Here is an 18,553-nt window from a genome sequence, read left to right on the forward strand (position 1 = left end):
GCCTCCTCGAGCAATGGAAATAAAAACAAAAATAAACAAATGGGACCTAATGAAACTTAAAAGCTTTTGCACAGCAAAGGAAACCATAAACAAGACGAGAAGACAACCCTCAGAATGGGAGAAAATATTTGCAAATGAATCAACAGACAAAGGATTAATCTTCAAAATATGTAAACAGCTCATGCAGCTCAATATGAAAAAAAAACAAACAAGCCAATCAGAAAATGGACAGAAGACCTAAATAGACATTTCTTCAAAGAAGACATACAGATGGCCAAGAGGCATGTGAAAAGCTCCTGAACATCACTAATTATTATGCAAATCAAAACTACAATGAGGCATCATCAGAAAGTCTACAAACAAATGCTGGAGAGGGTGTGGAGAAAAGGGAACCCTCTTGCAGTGTTGGTGGGAATGTAAATTGGTATTCTGGAGAACAGTATGGAGTTTCATTAAAAAACTAAAATTAGAACTACTGTGTGCCCCAGCAGTCTCACTACTGGGCATATACCAAGAGAAAACCATAATTCAAAAAGACACACGCACCCCAATGTTCATTGCAGCACTGTTTACAATAGCCAGATCATGGGAGCAACCTAAATTCCCATCGACAGACAAATGGATAAAGAAGATGTGGTACATATATACAATAGAATATTACTCAGCCATAAAAAGGAACAAAATTGGGTTGTTTGTAGAGACATGGATGGACCTACAGTCTGTCATACAGAGTGTAGTAAGTCAGAGAAAAACAAATATCATATGTTAAAATATATATGTGGAATCTAAAAAAAATGGTACAGATGAACCAGTTTGCAAGGCAGAAATAGAGACACAGATGTAGAGAACAAACATATGGACACCAAGTGGGGGAGCGGGGATGGAGGTGGTGGTGGTGGGATGACTTGGGAGATTGGGATTGACATATATACACTAATATGTATAAAATAGATAACTAATAAGAACCTGATGTAAAAAATTACATAAAAAAATAAAATGGTGAAATAGGCAATACAAAAAAAAGAAATAGGGAAAAAAATTTTATTGTGATGTGAACTCTTAGGATTTACTCTCTCTTTTTTAGATTTATTTATTTATTATTTGGCTGCGTCATGTCTCAGTTGCAGCACGCAGGATCTTCGTTGAGGCATGCGGGATCTTTCATTGCAGTGCACGGGCTTCTCTCTTGTCGTGGTGTGTGGGTTTTTCTGTGTCTAGTTGTGGTGCGTGGGGTCCAGAGCATGAGGGGTCTGTAGTTGTGGCATGTGGAGTTGAGAATGCCTTAGCTCTGTGGTGTGCAGCACGCAGGCTCTCTAGTTGAGGCACGCAAGCTCAGTAGTTGTGGCATGGGCTTAGTTGCCCCGCGGTATGTGGGATCTTAGTTCCCTGACCAGGGATCGAACCCGTGTGCCCTGCATTTTAAGGCGGATTCTTTACCGCTGGACCACCAGGGAAGTCCCAGGATTCACTCTCCTAACAACTTTCATATATAACATCAAATAGTGTAAATTATATTTATTATGTTTTACATTACATACCTGGAAGTTTGTACCTTTGACTACCTTCATCCAGTTCCCCCTCCCCTATGTTGTTTTTGGTTTTTGTATTCCAGTTTGTTTTTTTCTCTCAAACTTTTCTGTAGTATTAAAATAAATGAGAGTAAAAAATTATCCACAGTGTGGAAGGAGCACATAGTCATACAGGATAAACAAAGAACAGCAGTAATTTTCTAGATTTCTTAATTATTTTAAGAGGTTATAGCAGATTCTGGAAAATAACTTGTCAGCAGCAGGACCTTTTCCATTTTTATTAAAACCATAAAAAAGATAAGGTTCCACGTCATATTTAAACTGCTAAAAATCATCTGGAGAATAGCTGCTGACATAGAAGTCAGATGACATTGAGACATTTGGCAGGCTCCCTCTTCTTGTTGGTGTTATAAAATCCACAGTGGACAGCCTGGATTTGAAAAGAAGAGTGGCATCTTTGGAATCTCCACTAGAACCTGCTGAAGTTAAAATAGACCTGATGCCTTCTAAGTGACAGAAAATAGAATATGCCTGGGCATGGCAAAAGTGAGACATGCATAAAACCCACTTGGTTTGGTTTAAAGAAATAGATCCAGGCTTGAGGTTCCAAGTACCAGAGCTGAAGTGTCCTCTCGTTTTTTCTTTTTCTTTGTATAACTTTCAGGCAAATTCTGCTTTGGAAAAAACTTAAGTAATATGTGAATTATGAGATTGTTAAAGAAGGAGGAAGACTTGAATCCAGTCAGATTTTCAGCCTAAAATATATGACTATTTAGTTAAAAGTAAGCAGTATACTTTCAGTGTTCTTCCAAAGAACATAGTTTATGTCTATGCATGAATGTTTTAAAAGTTCTGGATGATTGAGACATGTAAAAAAATGTTCTTAAAAATGTTAGATTTACTATTTAAGAAGGTTAGGAAAAAAAAAAAAAGCTGCCCCACTGAGAGCCAATGAGGCAACACATGGAGCATTTTTTTTATATTTAATCATCCAATTATGTGGAAAGCTTTCTTTTAGGCACTTCTAAGGTTAATGATGAGTCCTTAAGGGGCTTAAGCTGCATATTTCATGTTTATAGTATCATAAGTTTAGTTAATTTAGGGTTGGATTTTAGAAACATAAGAATTTTAAGAGTGCTCTTAAAACAAGTTAAAGTCATAGAACAAGCAAAATAACCCAGGGGAAATACATGAGAGGTTTTAAAATAGGGATTTTTCATGTGTTGAGAATGGTCAGTCTATAATAACAAGTTTTATTTAGTTTATGTGAACAAATAATTGTTTGCAATGTGTTCAATGCTGTACTGAGAACTGTAGGAACCGTCAGAAAAAAGAAAAAATGAAAGAAAAAGGAAAGAGAAAAAAAGAGAAAGTTCATCCACTCAAGTTGTTTCAGTCCAGCTGGACAGACAGGTTACATATTCAGGCAGTAATTAAATAAAGATTCAGAGGGTGTATTAAATGGTATGTCCTTATTTTTTGCATAATAATATGAATAGCTAACATTTATCCAGTGCTTACTTTACATATACAGTCATCCCTGCTCCCCATGGATACCAAAATCCGTGGATGCTCAAGTCCCTTATATAAAATGTCGTAGTATTTGCATATAACCTATGCACATCCTCCCATATACTTTAAATCATCTCTAGATTACGTATAATACCTAGTACAATGTAAATATTATGTAAATAGTTGCAAATACAGTGTAAGTGCTATGTAATAGTTCTTGGCACACAGCACATTCAAGCTTTGCTTTTTGGAATATTCTGGATTTTTTTCCCCCCATCTGTGGTTGGTTGGCTCCTCTGATGTGGAACCTGTAGTGATGGAGGGCCGACTATATTAACTTGTATAATCCTCACACAGCCCTGTGTGGTAGATTTTATTCCGATTTTACAGTTGAGAACACTGAGGAATGGAGAAGATAAGAAACTTACCCAAGGTTACACAGCTAAAAAGTAGCAGAGTCAGACTTTGAATCTAAGCTGTCTGGCTCCAGAACCCATGGTTTTAACATCTTCTCTGTACTGCGTTACATAAAAGCAACAAATTAGGTAGTTCTTGGAGGAGAATGCATGCAGGGGTTAGATAGTACTTGAGCTGCATATTATAAAACAGTATGTGTTCCTGGGTAGCATGGGGCAAGGGAACAGAAGGAGAGAAATTTATATGTTGGAGAAGTTTCAAGAGAAACCGAAAACTTGAGTAAAGAATATATTTGGCAGGGCTTCCCTGGTGGCACAGTAGTTAAGGATCCGCCTGCCAATGCAGGGGACACAGGTTCAAGCCCTGGTCCGGGAAGATCCCACATGCCTCGGAGCAACTAAGCCCATTTGCCACAACTACTGAACCTGCACTCTAGAGTCCGCAAGGCACAACTACTGAGCCCGCGTGCCACAGCTACTAAAGCCCGTGTTCCTAGAACCTGTGCTCCGCAACAGGAGAAGCCACCACAATGAGAAGTTCACACACCGCAACAAAGAGTAGCCCCCCGTTCACTGCAACTAGGGGAAACCCTCACACAGCAACAAAGACCCAATGCAGCTAAAACTTAAAAAAAAAAAAAAATTAAAAATTTAATATTGTAAATTTTAAAACTGCACAAAAGCAGTTAAATATTGCCCAATATTCTTTCTTTATACTTCTTATTGGCTTATCTAAAAAACAGATGTATTATTTCTCTTCAAAATTATTAAGCTGTCATTCCAGGAATCATAACAATTACTGAAATGAGAGATATGGTCTGTGGTTTATGAAGTTGGGTTTAATGAGTAAGACTTTCCAGTTCCTCGGAGCCACTTTTCTTTGTTAGATTTAAAAAAAATAAAATACAACCATGGTAACTGATCTGGATGACATTGAATGGCTGGTTACTGTTGAGTGAAGTAAAACAGACTTTTAACAGCTCCTGGGTAATGTCTGAAAGGTAAAGTGACATAAGATAAATGTCTGTGTTCTACTCTGAAAATAGCAAAAGGCATATGGAACCAAGATTTAACTTAGTTGGCTTGTAACTTAATCCCACTTTAAACGTGCTTTGGCATAATGAAGGTTGTAGTGTGATTTTTTTTTTTGCAGAATTAATACCAACGATGGAAAATAATTAAGAAGATAAAGGTTTGAAAGTTATGAATGCTGATTTAATTTTGTAAATAATTGATTCCTCAGAGTTTGTGTATGTATTTTCAAAGGTCATATATGCACTGAAAAGAGAATACTGGGAATTTTTCTGGATACCTGAGTGCCCCAAAATACCAGTTTTATAGCTGTTTATAAATGTAAAACGATTATGTTGTTTTGTTCTCAAGTTTGATGAAAAAATTTTAAATTCGTAAAAGAACTTTTATTTTTGAAAATAGAATAATTTAACCTCAGATTTTGTTCAGTTAATAGTCATTTAGTAGTAGGATTTTGAACTGACAAGTTAGGTATTTTAAAAGGATTGATGTAAGCTTCATTTGAAAACAATTATAACTTAAATTTGGAAGATAAATGGTTAAAATGTCAACTATGGTCCTATCAGATATAAAGTAGAAAAAAATATGCTATGCGTATGGTTATTTTTGATACTTAATAGGAATAAACCTTGTCCCAATTCACCCTTCTGCTTGGCTTAGAGATTGGAATACAAATGGCAAAACTTGAGTTTCAACTAAATTGATGGTTTGGATTTTTTAAAACTTTACACTTCCTGTAGATCATCACAAAAGGTCTGTTTTCTGGTACTTGGGGGTTGTAAACAGGATTTGGAACATTTATGGTAAAGGTAATGAACTTTATTTTGGGAAAAAATGATGGAATAGAAACTTGGATTAATGAAAGCCAAAGAGATTTCCGATTTCTTTTCAAACAAGATTAAGTATCTGACAAATTTAGCAGATTGAAAATCAAAATAAAAATCTGTATATATTTTGTTCTTTGCTTTTTTCATACTTGTGATAGAATTTGAAGAGTATCAGTTGCTTGCTACAATGTAGTCACATCTATAAGTGAGTACTGAATTTGTTTGAAAATGTAATTTTTTTAAACTTTTTATTTTATATTGGAGTATAGTTGATTAACAATATTGTGATAGTTAAAAAACTATAAACAGAAAAGTGATTTGGTTATATATGTATATATATATGTATCTATTCTTTTTCAAATTCTTTTCCCATTTAGGTTGTTACATAATATTGAGCAGAGTTCCCTGTGCCAATCAGTAGGTCCTTGTTGGTTATCCATTTTAACTACAGCAGTGTGTACATGTCAATCCCAAACTCCCTAACTATCCCTTCCCCCCACCCTTCCTCCCTGGTAACCATAAGTTCCTTCTCTAAGTCTGTGAGTCTGTTTCTGTTTTGTAAATAAGTTCATTTGTATCATTTCATTTTAGATTCCACATATAAGCCATATCATTAAGATATTTCTCTTTCCCTGAGTTACTTCACTTAGTATGACAGTCTCTAGGTCCATCCATGTTGCTGCAAATGGCATTATTTCGTTCTTTTTTATGGCTGAATAAGATTCCGTTGTATATATGTACCACATCTTCTTTATCCATTCCTCTGTTGATGGATATTTAGGTTGCTTCCATGTCTTGGCTATTGTAAACAGTGTTACAATGAACATTGGGGTGCATGTATCCTTTCGGACCATGTTTTTCTCCATATATATGCCCAGGAATGGATTGCAAGATCATATGGTAGCTCTATTTTTAGTTTTTTAAGGAACCTCCATACTGTTCTCCATAGTAGCTGTACCAATGAAAATGTAATGTTAACAGTTAGATGATAGTATGTGAAGATATTGACATCGATGTTCAGAATGCTTTGTATTGGTAATAGGTAGCCTGTCTTGGTATGGTCATATTAGCCATTTACAAATGCCTTTAAAATTTTTCAACACTGCAAATCATTGGGGAGGAATTCCCTGGCAGTCCAGTGGTTAGGACTCTGTGCCCTCACTGCCAGGGGCCCAGTTGCAGTCCCTGGTTGGGGAACTAAGACCCACAAGCCGCCACAGTGTGGCCAAAAAATAAATAAAAATAAAATCATTGGGGCAGTTATATTTGATCCTCAAGTAAGCAGAATAAACATGAGGGACCTAAACCAGATCATTTTGGGCCTTTCAGTGTTTTAAAGTAGACCTTAGAGACTGAAGGTATCTTCCTGAATTATTTTAATTGGTCAGTTTATCACAAGTGATTGGCCAGACAACATTTTACGCTAATAATTCATTTAATTTGAATGAACCTACCAGTTATCCCGATTTGGGCAAGGCCACTTGCAACTTAAATTGCTCTGTTTCAGGCTATCTGTGGTATATGCTGATAGCTGGTAGATAATCCAACTCCAGTTATTATATACCAGTTTAAGTTATTATTTACTCAGATGCTTTTAAAATCTGAAATAGTTTAATATTTTTTAAAAATAAACATGTCTCCTTTATAGTACTTTCTCCTCTTCTTGGCAGTGTTCAGAATCAGTTTGAAGCACTTTGAGAGTCTTGTCAGATTATTTCCCATTGATTTGTATTGTTTTCCTTTTAGATTCCAGAATTCTAAATAAAGACTGATGTTCAAACGAAAAAAGAAAAAGAAAAACCAACCATAGAATATGAAATATGGCAATGACAAGGAATGTCAATTTCTGAACTTTTCACCTTTTCTTTTAAGATAAAGATACAGATATCACCATGAAGGGGAATATGGATGACTTTGGCCTGAGAGACACCTTGAGTGTCACATCAACCGATTCTTTTGCTTCAGCAGCAGAGGTAGGACATGTATGTTCCTAATGAGGATTTCTTATTCTTTTTAGGTGGAGAATACAGTTTTGCCATTGTGCTGTAATTCAGTTCAGTAGCCATTTATTGAGTATCAACTCTGTAGATAGATACAGAGATACAAAGATGATAAGATACCAGGATACAAAGATGAATATACCATGAATATAAGTTCCCACAGGAGCTTAGAGTCTCTTTAGAGAGGTGGACATGTAAACACAAACTTTAGATAAGCACTTTCATACACTGTGGATTATGGGTGAGGCATATAAGTGTCTCAACGGAAAGCAATTAACCTTATATCAAGTGTCTTAAACATATTCAGATTCTTTAGCTGAGAGATCATACCTCTAGATATTTTTTCCAAGGAAATGATCGGATTCAAAGATTTATATATAAAAATATTCACTGTAGCATTTTTAATAATAATGAAAAACTGAAAACAGTCTAATACCAAATTATGGAACATCCATAATTTGAAGTATTATATTGCCATAAACATGTTTCCAATAATTTTTAATGACATGGGAACACATGTTAAGCGAAAAGAGTGGTATGTAGGTTTTATACAGAGAATATGCTTGTAATTTTGTAATAAAGAAAAACATGTATGTGGTATATTATGTAAGTATTTAGGCTGAGGAAAAGAAGACTAGATATAAATACACTAATGTGTAAGGAGTGGTGATCACTGAATTACAGATGTATGGGTAATTTGTTTTCCACTGAGATTTAAATTTTTTATCCAAAGAGAAGATTGCAAAGTGGTCATCTTTTTCTACTTGAAACAGCTTTAAAAAATCACATATGGCCAATTTTGTCTTAGAATTATTTCATTTTTATGGTAGATTTTGGATACTAATGCTGTCCTTTTTCATATCGATAGTATCACACATCTGTAATTGATGTGTGAATTCAAGCTCTAGTGTGGAAAACTTTAGGTGTTCCAACACCCTGTACCCTAAACCTTGATTCTGCCTTTTTTAAAGCTGTACTGACCATAATCTTTCATTGTCTCAAGATTTTTCTGTATATGTATATTTTAGCTATTGCTCACAGTATCATCTCCTGAATTGTTCATCTTTTTCCTTATATTTTTATACTTGTAAGTTTGCAACACACAGAACATATCTACTTGTTTTATGAAGAACCTATTTCCTCTTCTTTTTACTATTCTATATAGACAGGGTTATCTTTCTGTTTTTTCTAGCTTTATTGAGATATAGTTGACATATAACTTGGTGTAAGTTTAAGCTGTACTAAGTGATGATTTGATACACATATATTGTGGAATAATGAACACAGTAAGGTTAGTTAACACATCCAGCACCTCACATGATTACCTTTTTTTCTTTGTGGTGGGAACGTTTAAGATCTACTCTCTTAGCAACTTTCAAGCATATAATGTAGTATTGTTAACTGGGGTCACTATGCTGTACATTAGATCCTCAGAACTTACTCATCTTCTGACTGGACATTTGTACCCTTCGACCAGCATCTCCCCATTTTTCCCACCCCCAGTTCCTGGCACTCACCATTCTAAATCTCTGTTTTTATGGGTTTGGCTTTTTTAGATCCCACATGTATGTGATACAGTTGACCCTGGAACTGCATAGGTTTGAACTGTGTAGGTGCATTTATACGTGGATTTTTTTTCAATAAATACATACTACATTATCTGCAGTTGGTTGAATCCGAGGATGTGAAACTGCGAATACTAAGGGCCAACAATAGGACTTGAGCATCTGAGGATTTTGGTGTCCGAGGCAGGTCCTGGAACCAGTCCTTTGAGGAAACCATGGGATGACTATTTTCAACCACATGGGGGGTCAGCACCCCTAACCAGCACACTGTTGAAGGGTGAACTGTATTTGTCTTTCTCTGTCTGACTTCACGTAACATAATGCCTTCAAGGCCCTGCCCCATACATATTGTTAATGGCAGGATTTCTTTCTTTCTCATGGATGAATAATATTCCATTGAATATGTATAAATATATGTATACCACATCTTCTCTATCCATTCATCCATTGATGGACATTTGACTTGTTTCCATTTCTTGGCTATTGTGAATAGTGCTGCAACGAACATGGGAATGCAGATATCTCAAGATAGTGATTTCATTTTTTTTTGATATATACCCGAAAAACAGTAGGATTGCTGAATTATATACATATATATTTTTAAAATTTTTTTATTTTATTTTGTTTCTATTTTTGGCTGCGTTGGGTCCTCATTGCTGCATGCGGGCTTTTCTGTGGTTGCGGCAAGTGGGGGCTCCTCTTTGTTGCGGTGCTTGGGCTTCTCATTGCAGTGGCTTCTCTTTTTGCGGAGCACAGGCTCTAGGCGCACGAGCTTTAGTGGTTGTGGCATGCAGGCTCAGTAGTTGTGGCTCGTGGGCTCTAGAGCGCAGGCTCAGTAGTTGTGGCGCGCAGGCTTAGTTGCTCTGTGGCATGTGGGATCTTCCCGGACCAGGGCTCAAACCCAATGTCACCTGCATTGGCAGGCAGATTCTTGACCACTACGCCACCAGGGAAACCCTGAATTATATTTTTTGGTATATACCTAGAAAAGAAGTAGGATTGCTGAATTATATTTTTAATTTTTTCAGGAACATCCATATTGTTTTCCATAGTAGCTGTACCAGTTTACATTTCTACCAACCATGCACCAGGGTTTCCTTTTCTCCACATCCTCGCCAGCATTTGTTATCTTTTGTCTTTTTGCTGATAGCTATTCTGTTTGAGGTGATGTTTCATTATAGTTTTGACTTGCATTTCCCTAATGATTAGTGATGTTTAACACCTTTTAATGTACCTGTTGGCCATTTGTGTCTTCTTCGGAAAAATGTCTATTCAGGTCTATTCAGATAGATGGTTTGCAAATATTTTTTCCCATTCTGTAGGTTGCCTTTTCATTATGTCGATTGTTTCTTTTTCTGTACAGAAGCTTTTTAGTTTAATCCAGTCCCACTTGTTTATTTTTGCCTTGTTGCTTGTGCTTTGGGTGTCATATCCAAAATATTGTTGTCAAGACAAATGTCAAGGAGCTTTTTCTCCCTATTTTTTTTTTTAGGAGTTTTATGGTTTCAGGTCTTATGTTTATGTCTTTAATTCATTTTGAGTTAATTTTTGTGAGTGGTGTAAAATAGGGTTCCAATGTCTTTCTGCATGTGGTTATCCAGTTTTCCCACTACCATTTATTGAAGAATCCTTTCCCCACTGAATATTCTTGGCCCTTTTGTCAAATATTGGTTGACTTTATATGCAAGGGTTATTTCTGGGCTCTTGGTTCTGTTCCATTGGTCTGTGTCTGTTTTTATACTAGTATGATACTGTGTGATTACTTCAGCTTTGTATTATTGTATGAAATCAGGAAGTAGAATACCTCCAGTTTTGTTCTTTCTTAGGATTGCTCTGGCTAGTTGGGGTCTTTTGTGTTTCCACACAAATTTTAGGATTTTTTTTTTCTGTTTCTGTGGAAAATTCCATTGGAATTTTGATAGGGATTGCAATGAATCTCTAATGGCTCTAGATAGTATGGACATTTTAACAGTATTAATTCTTCTGATCCATGAACATGAGTGTCTTTTCATTTATTCGTGTCTTCTTTAGTTTCTTCATCAAAATATTATAGTTTTCACTCTACAGATTTTTCATTTCCTTGGTTAAATTTATTCCTAAGTGTTTTACTCTTTTTCATGCTATTGTAAATGGGACTTTTCTTAATTTCTCTTTTTGATAGTTTGTTTTAGGGCATAGAAATGGAACTGATTTTTGTATCCTGCAAACTTTACTGAATTTGTTTATTAGTTCTAATCGTTTTTTGGTGGAGTCTTTAGGATTTTTCTGTGTATAAGATCATATCATGTACAAACAGAGGCAGTTTTACTTCTTTCTGATTTGAATGTCTTTTCTTTGTGTCTCTTGCCTAATTGCTCTGGCTAGAACTTAACAGTGCTATGTTAAATAGGATTGGTGAGAGTGGGCACCCTTGTCTTGTTCCTGATCTTAGAGAAAGAGTTTTCGACCTTTCAGTGTTGAATATGATGTTAGCTGTGGGCTTGTCATATGTGGCCTTTATTATGTTGAGGTGCATTCCTTCTATGCCAAGTTGTTGAGAATTTTTATCATAAAAGGATGTTTTATTTTGTCAAATGCTTTTTATCTTTCTTGCTGTAGACACTTATGTCCTAAATGGTTTGTAAAGAGAATTGCAAGTCACTTTGCATTTTTTCCACTGTGAAGAACAACATACCTTTAGAGCAAATTGCTCTGAAGTTTCTTTATAATATGCAACCTTAAAAAATATTTTGCCGGGCTTCCCTGGTGGCGCAGTGGTTGAGAGTCTGCCTGCCGATGCAGGGGACACGGGTTCGTGCCCCGGTCCGGGAAGATCCCACGTGCCACAGAGCGGCTGGGCCCGTGAGCCATGGCCGCTGAGCCTGTGCTCCACAACGGGAGAGGCCACAACAGTGAGAGGCCCGCGTACCGCCAAAAAAAAAAAAATTTGCCAAGTATTCATTGTACTCACTTTAAATTTGTGGTTTAAGTTACAAAGCTTTGATAAACTAAAAAAAATCTTATGGAAAACAAAATGCATGAATACCACAAGAAGGGCTCACTATCTGAGAAACCTCCTAGGAATGCTTCTAGGGTATAAATGTATGATCTCAGAATGTGAATGTTCCAAGATAAATTGCGTACTAAGAAATGTTTGTTAAATTATTTTTAATAGCATTTACTATATGCCAAGCACTTAAGAAAAAGTGCTTAATGAAGAAAGTTACTAAGAAAATAAGACCAGAACTGCTTATGAAGTTAAACAGTTTGTGATCATTTGAAAGCTTTATTCAGAATTATCAGAAAGAGTTTTCACCTATTTAGATTAAAACAAGTCCTGGCATAGGCTTTTCTCTAAGGTTGGTCAGTCATTTGTGAAAGTGATTAACAAAATTTTCCTGTATAAGCTTTGCCAAACGTTGGTTTGGAACCAGAGCCTTTTTTCTCTGAAAAGTCTTTTTTTTAAATAATAGCTTTATTGAGATATAATTCACATACTATAAAATTCACTGTTTTAAAGTATACAATTCAGTGTTTTTTAGTATATTCAGAGGTGTGCAAACTTTCTAATTCTAGAAAATTTTTATCACCCCCAAAAGAAACTCCTCCCTATTGGTCATCGCTCCCTTTTCTCTCCCTTTTCTCTGCCTAATCGCCCTTGGCACTTACTCCTATACCTTCTGTTTCTATGAATTTGCCTATCCTGGGCATTTCATACAAATAGAATCACTCAATATATGATCTTTTGTGTTTGATGTTCTTTCACTTAGCTTATTTTCAAGTTCTGAAAAGTCTTTTTAATGTTAGGGTACCACTGCATTGAGTACTCTCCTAACTCTCCCATCTGTTAAAGAGATTGTCATTTGATAGGTAGAAACTAATATTTCAGAGAGAGAGTTTTTAGCTGTAAATTTAGTTTTTCTTAGAACTACCACTCTGCACTGTGTGCATGTTTAATATATAAATTTTAGGGTGCTCTTTAAAGAGAAAAAATTTTATTTCTTATAATTCAGATACCTATACTTATAGTCTAAAGGGAAGCTTGGAAAGCTTTTGATGTACCTCTCTGATTTGATAGCACTTGTTTATAGCGATCCAGAATTATCTTACTTCCTCTGGGGTCAATTTGTCTCTTTTATTTTGGGCTCTCATTCTTGTGCCAGTGGTTTTCCTTTTAAATGTGAAAGTTTAGCTGGTGACTGGACTGATTTCCTTAGGTAGATTGTGGAGGTTGAGAGCATTGTTTTCTGTTTGTTTCTTCCTTGAATAGGTGAACAGGAAGGATAACTGGGCTCAGTTGGCTTCTTTGAGGTTGCTGATTGGCAGGCTTTTCTTTAGGATGAATGGTCTGTAAAGAGCCTAATAATAGTCAGGGCACACCTGGATGCAGAATGAAGAGGGCCTTACTCTGGGGGACCCATCACTCACCCTAGCAGACTTACTTTCCCCAGGTAGTTCAAGTAATTTTTGTTTGTTTGTTTTTTGGCTACACCATGCAGCTTGTGAGATCTTAGTTCCCTGACCAGGTATTGAACCCAGGCCCTTGGCAGTGAAAGCATGGAGTCCTAACCGCTGGACTGCCAGGGAATTTCCGTTCAAGTAATTTTTTTTTTTATTAAGTTTATATTATTTATTTATTTTTGGCTGCATTGGGTCTTCGTTGCTACGCGAGGGCTTTCTCTAGTTGGGGCGAGCGGGGGCTACTCTTCGTTGCAGTGCACAGGCTTCTCACTGTGGTGGCTTCTCTTGTTGCGGAGCACGGGCTCTAGACATGTGGGCTTCAGTAGTTGTGGCACTTGGGCTCAGTAGTTGTAGCTCGCGGGCACTAGAGCACAGGCTCAGAAGTTGTGGCGCACGGGCTTAGTTGCTCCGCAGCACGTGGGATCTTCCCGGACCTGAGCTCGAACCCGTGTCCCCTGCGTTGGCAGGCAGGTTCTTAACCACTGCGCCACCAGGGAGGCCCCCGTTCAAGTAATTTTTAAAGAGAAATGTTCTCTGGTTGCAAATTCTTTTTTTCTGGGGCAGAGAGTAGAATAAGATATAGGACAACTACAGTTGTTTGGACAGACTTTCATTTAAACTACTATTTTCAATCCCTCTTCTTCAGTCCTGCCCTCATACCTGCTCACTGTGAGCCTGGTTCTCTTTGAGGCTCTGCTTAGCAAATGTCTCCTCTTTGACTGTATCCCCTCTTGAACTTTTTCTGGACTATGGCTTCCTCATCTCTTTCATCTGTCCACACACTTCCATTTGCTTTCCAGTGTTTGGAAATCTGTGTGTCTTCCTTTTGCTCTTAGTATTATTTCCACTGTTATATTAGTTATCCATTGCTATGTAATAAATTACCCACAACTTATTGTCCTAAAACCAGTAGAATTCAGGTGTGGGCTGGGGGCTGGTGCCAACGCTGTAGGTCCTGTCCTGGGTCTCAGAAGTGTGTGCTAAAGAGTGGGACCACATGCCCCAGTTTGGGAGTTAATTGCCAGAGTCCTCAATTTCCTAGGGATTAAATCAAGTAGAGGGCATGTGTCTTTGTGTTAATCTAGATTAGAGCCTTCTAAGTCCTGGGGGTTTCACACTTGGAGTTTAATAGAGGCACAAGCATTTTAGGAGTCCTTCTTAAAATCCAAGTCTTATGGGGTGGTTTTCTGGAGCTCTTGGGCCTTAGGGTTAGTCCTGTGAGAACTAAATCCTAGGGCTAATCCAAGGAGCCCGTCGTTTTGGTATTTAATTGTGAAGCCACATATATTAGATAAGGAGTGACTCCTGGACTGAGCGTCCCTACCAAAGGCAGCAGATACCATCTTTCAAAATAAAAAGAGGGTCCTGCTTGGAGAAACTGTCGAGGAGAAGCTCCCACAATACAAGAACATTGGCCTGGGCTTCAAGGCACCTGGAAGGCCATTGAGGGCACCTACATTGACAAGAAATGTCCCTTTACTGGTAATGTCTCCATCTGAGGGCGCATCCTATCTGGTGTGGTGACCAAGATGAAGATGCAGAGGACTATTGTTGTCCGCTGAGACTACCTCCACTACATCCAAAAATACATAAGAATATGTCCATGGACCTGTCCCCCTGCTTCAGGGCCATCCAGATTGGTGACATTGTCACAGTGGGGGAGGCTGGCCCCTGATCAAGACTGCGAGTTCAGCATGCTCAAGGTCACCGAGGTTGCCAGCACGAAGAAGTGATTCCAGAAATTCTGAGACTGGACGCCTGCCCACTCCCCCAGTTATTTCCCATACAGTAATAACAATAGCAAATATTTATTATCTCATTGTTCTGAGGGTCAAGAATTAGGAAATGGTTCTGGCTTGAGGTCTTTTGTGAAGTTGTAGTCAAGTATGTTGGCTGGGGCTACAGTCATCTGAAGGTTAACTGGAGCTGGAGAATCTGCCCCAAGATCACTTACATGAATGGCATGTTGGTGCTCCCTGTTGGTAGAAAACCTAAGTTTTTACGGTTTTATGGACTTCAATAAGACTGCTGGAGCCTGTTCACAACGTGGCACCTGGCTTCCCCAAGAGAGAGTGAGACAGAAGCAGTGACTGTTATAATCTAGCCTCAGAAATCACACTCCATTATTGCTATATGTTATTGGTTACACAGGTCAGCCCTCTTCAACATGGGACGAGGTATGAAGTACCAGGAAGAGAGAATCATCATGAGGGCTGTTTTAGAAGGTGGTTATTGTGGGTTTATTTCCTTTTTTATTTCTTTTCTATTAGTGACATAGGCGATACAATCAGCCCGCTTTCTTTAACTGTAAGTCCTATTTGTAATTTTACGTGATTATTTTGAAAGGAAAGTGTAAATGTAAAAAATAGTCTGTATTAAAATTGAACTTAGCCTATTTTATGCCCCAGCTTATAATAGTTTTGGAACTTTGGACATTTCTTTCATGGTTGTTCAGAGGCTTTTAAAAATATTAAGGCTTTTAAAAATACTACTTCACATTCAGCAAAGTCATTGCTTGTCAAAGAAGATAAGACATCTCATGGAGGGCAAGGGGGAAGTAATTTGGGATGTTAAATAATTTAGAAATAAAACACATTTCAAGTTTCAGCCAGCAAAGAAAAAGAACCCTTTTTCATGGTAAATTGCATGTTATGCAGAGATTAAACTGTGTTTCTGACTGCTTCTGAAGCAACGGCTCTAGTAAAATGTTAATCTTTTTCTGAAACCTTCTAAAAAGTTTTTGGGAATTTTGTCAAAAAAATTCTTCCTGTAAGATACATGCTAAAATGAGAATTTAAGCCATCATCTTAGTGATTTGCTTTTTGCTTTAAAAAATTTAAGACTTTTTTTTTTTAAAGATTTAATTTTATTTTTACTTTTTTGGCTGCGTTGGGTCTTGCTGCTGTGCGTGGTCTTTCTTTAGTTGTGGCGAGCGGGGCTACTGTTCGTTGTGGCGTGCAGGCTTCTCATTGCGGTGGCTTCTCTTGTTGTGGAGCACGGGCTCTAGGCGCGTGGGCTTCAGTAGTTGCAGCACGTGGGCTCAGTGGTTGTGGCTTGCGGGCTCCAGAGCGCAGGCTCAGTAGTTGTGGCGCATGGACTTAGTTGCTCCGCAGCATGTGGGATCTTCCTGGAACAGGGAATCGAACCCGTGCCTCCTGCATTGGCAGGCGGATTCTTACCCGCTGCGTCACCAGGGAAGTCCTTAAGACATTATTTAAGTTAATGTTTCTGAGTTGTCATTGTCTCTTATGAAGAATTGATGATAATGTTAGCCAGTGTCAAATCTTAAATATGATGTATTTTCACAGCTGCAGGCTTATTTTAAGAGACTTAAACGATCACCTCAGCCAAACCAACAAATAAACAAGATAGACTAAAAAATCAAGACTTGATCCTGGAATCTCTCATTGTTGGATTTGTTCACTTCTTATTAGTATAAATTATTTTATGTAGAGAGTTTAATTGGAGCCCCAGTTTCCTCCTCAGAATTTTTCTCTGCTGGTAGGTGTACATAGACCCTATTTGTTTTGACAGTGGTACAAAACTTTAAATTATTTAATATCTAAAGAATTTCCACTCTAATTTTTTAAACTGTTAGCTTTTTTTTAACCTCAAATACACTTTGCCTTTAGCGTAATATATCTTCCTTAAAACATGCAGGAAATATTACTTAAAGCAGACAGTATATATAATGGCAGGTATTGTCATTTTGTTTACTTTTTGTTTTTTTTGCCTCTGGACCAACAGACGTATATATACTGTCCTAAATAATGCTGATGTGTAAACTTATTCTCCTTTGGATTTTTGGATAAGGCTGATAGGAGAGTATGTAGAGTTTGATATTTAAAAGTACATATAAGCTCTGGAATGAATGCCTGGTTTTAAGTTCTACCATTTAGTAGTGGGCCTTGGGGCAAGTTCCTGCTAATCTAAATCTCTGTTTCTTTACCTATAAAAGGTGGATAGTAATAGTACCTACTTTATGAGTGGTTGTAAAGAAATGAGATAATCAAGTTAAAGCATTTAGCCCAGCGTGGGTGCATATGAAGTGCCAGAACTACAGCATGGAGAAACACTTCTGGAATAGCAGAGTAAAAACTTCCAAAGATCTCCTCCACAAAAGCAATGAAAGCACTGGCAAACATTGTCAAAAATCAAAATGTTCAGAACTCTGAAAATTAAACATTTGTAAAAATTCAAGGAAAAGAGCTGAACCTCCATGAGAACAGTAAACTTTGTAAATTTTTAACTTGTTCTATTTCTAGCCCTTTCTCCACAGTAGTCTTGAAAACGAACAGCTTCATAACTATCTATGGTAACTGTGAAAATCAGGGGCTCAGCAGCCACTGGAAGAAACTTAATGGCTTTGGAGCTTCCCCAAAGTCCCATCACTAGAGAATCGTCACTATTTGGCTTGTATGGCAGCTCCTTGCAAAGCTCCATTCTCAGGACTTGTCTTTATTTGACCTGACTTAGAGCTTGCTCTGTGCAAAATTTCTATCCCTAGAGCCTTTGTTGAAAAATATCAGTGGTAATTGTTTAACACTGGAGCTGCCTCATTCCCCAGTTTTTAAAAGGAAAAACTGGGCAATGAGATGTTTATAGGGAGCTTTGAAAAGCTCCAGTGTACTTCTGAGAATCTAGAAGGCCATAAGCATGTGCAGGGCTATGCATGTGTCCAGGAAAGACCTTAGAAGTCCCTAACCTCTCACCTCTGGCCAACCTTGATGCTCTGCACAAAAGAAAAAGTTAAGGCAGACAAAAGAAAACAAACAATTAATTGGCATTTATCAAAAGTAGAAACTTTTGTGCTTTAAAGGACACCAAGAAAGTGAGAAGACAGTAGAATGGGAGAAAATATTTGAAAATCGTGTATCTGATAAAGGTCTTATATCCAGAATATATAAAGAACCGTTACAACACAACAATAAATAGACAAATAACCCAATTTAAAAATGGGCCAAGGATTTGAACAGACATTTTTCCAAAGAAGATATACAAGGGCCAATAAGGAGATAAAAGATGTTCCACATCATTAGTCATTAGAGAAATTTAAACCACTTCACGCCCACTAGGGTGGCTATAATAAAAAAAGATGGCCAATAACAATTGTTGGCAGAGGTGTGAAAAGATTTAAATCATCATACATTGCTAGTGGGAATGGAAAATGGTGCAGCCACTTTGCAAAACAGTTTCCTCAAAAAGTTAAACATAGAGTTACCATCTGACACT

General features: G+C 37.4%; 1 protein-coding gene and 1 pseudogene across 5 annotated transcripts in view; both read left to right on the forward strand.

Annotated features, from left to right (window-relative positions):
• Nucleotides 1-18,553, forward strand: part of MIGA1 (mitoguardin 1) — a 91,375-nt gene that overhangs the window by 55,616 nt on the left and 17,206 nt on the right. For all 5 annotated transcript variants that reach the window (XM_027114142.1, XM_027114143.1, XM_027114145.1 and 2 more), the window contains exon 8: nt 7,189-7,289. In XM_027114142.1, coding sequence (XP_026969943.1) covers nt 7,189-7,289 — 101 coding nt within the window. The remainder of the gene's footprint in view (nt 1-7,188; nt 7,290-18,553) is intronic.
• LOC113624250 (40S ribosomal protein S11-like) lies at nt 7,823-15,069 on the forward strand (annotated as a pseudogene).

Source organism: Aethalodelphis obliquidens, unplaced genomic scaffold, assembly GCF_003676395.1.
Source record: "Aethalodelphis obliquidens isolate GAN/ISIS:26980383/991018 unplaced genomic scaffold, ASM367639v1 scaffold13, whole genome shotgun sequence".
NCBI classification, from domain to species: domain Eukaryota; kingdom Metazoa; phylum Chordata; class Mammalia; order Artiodactyla; family Delphinidae; genus Aethalodelphis; species Aethalodelphis obliquidens.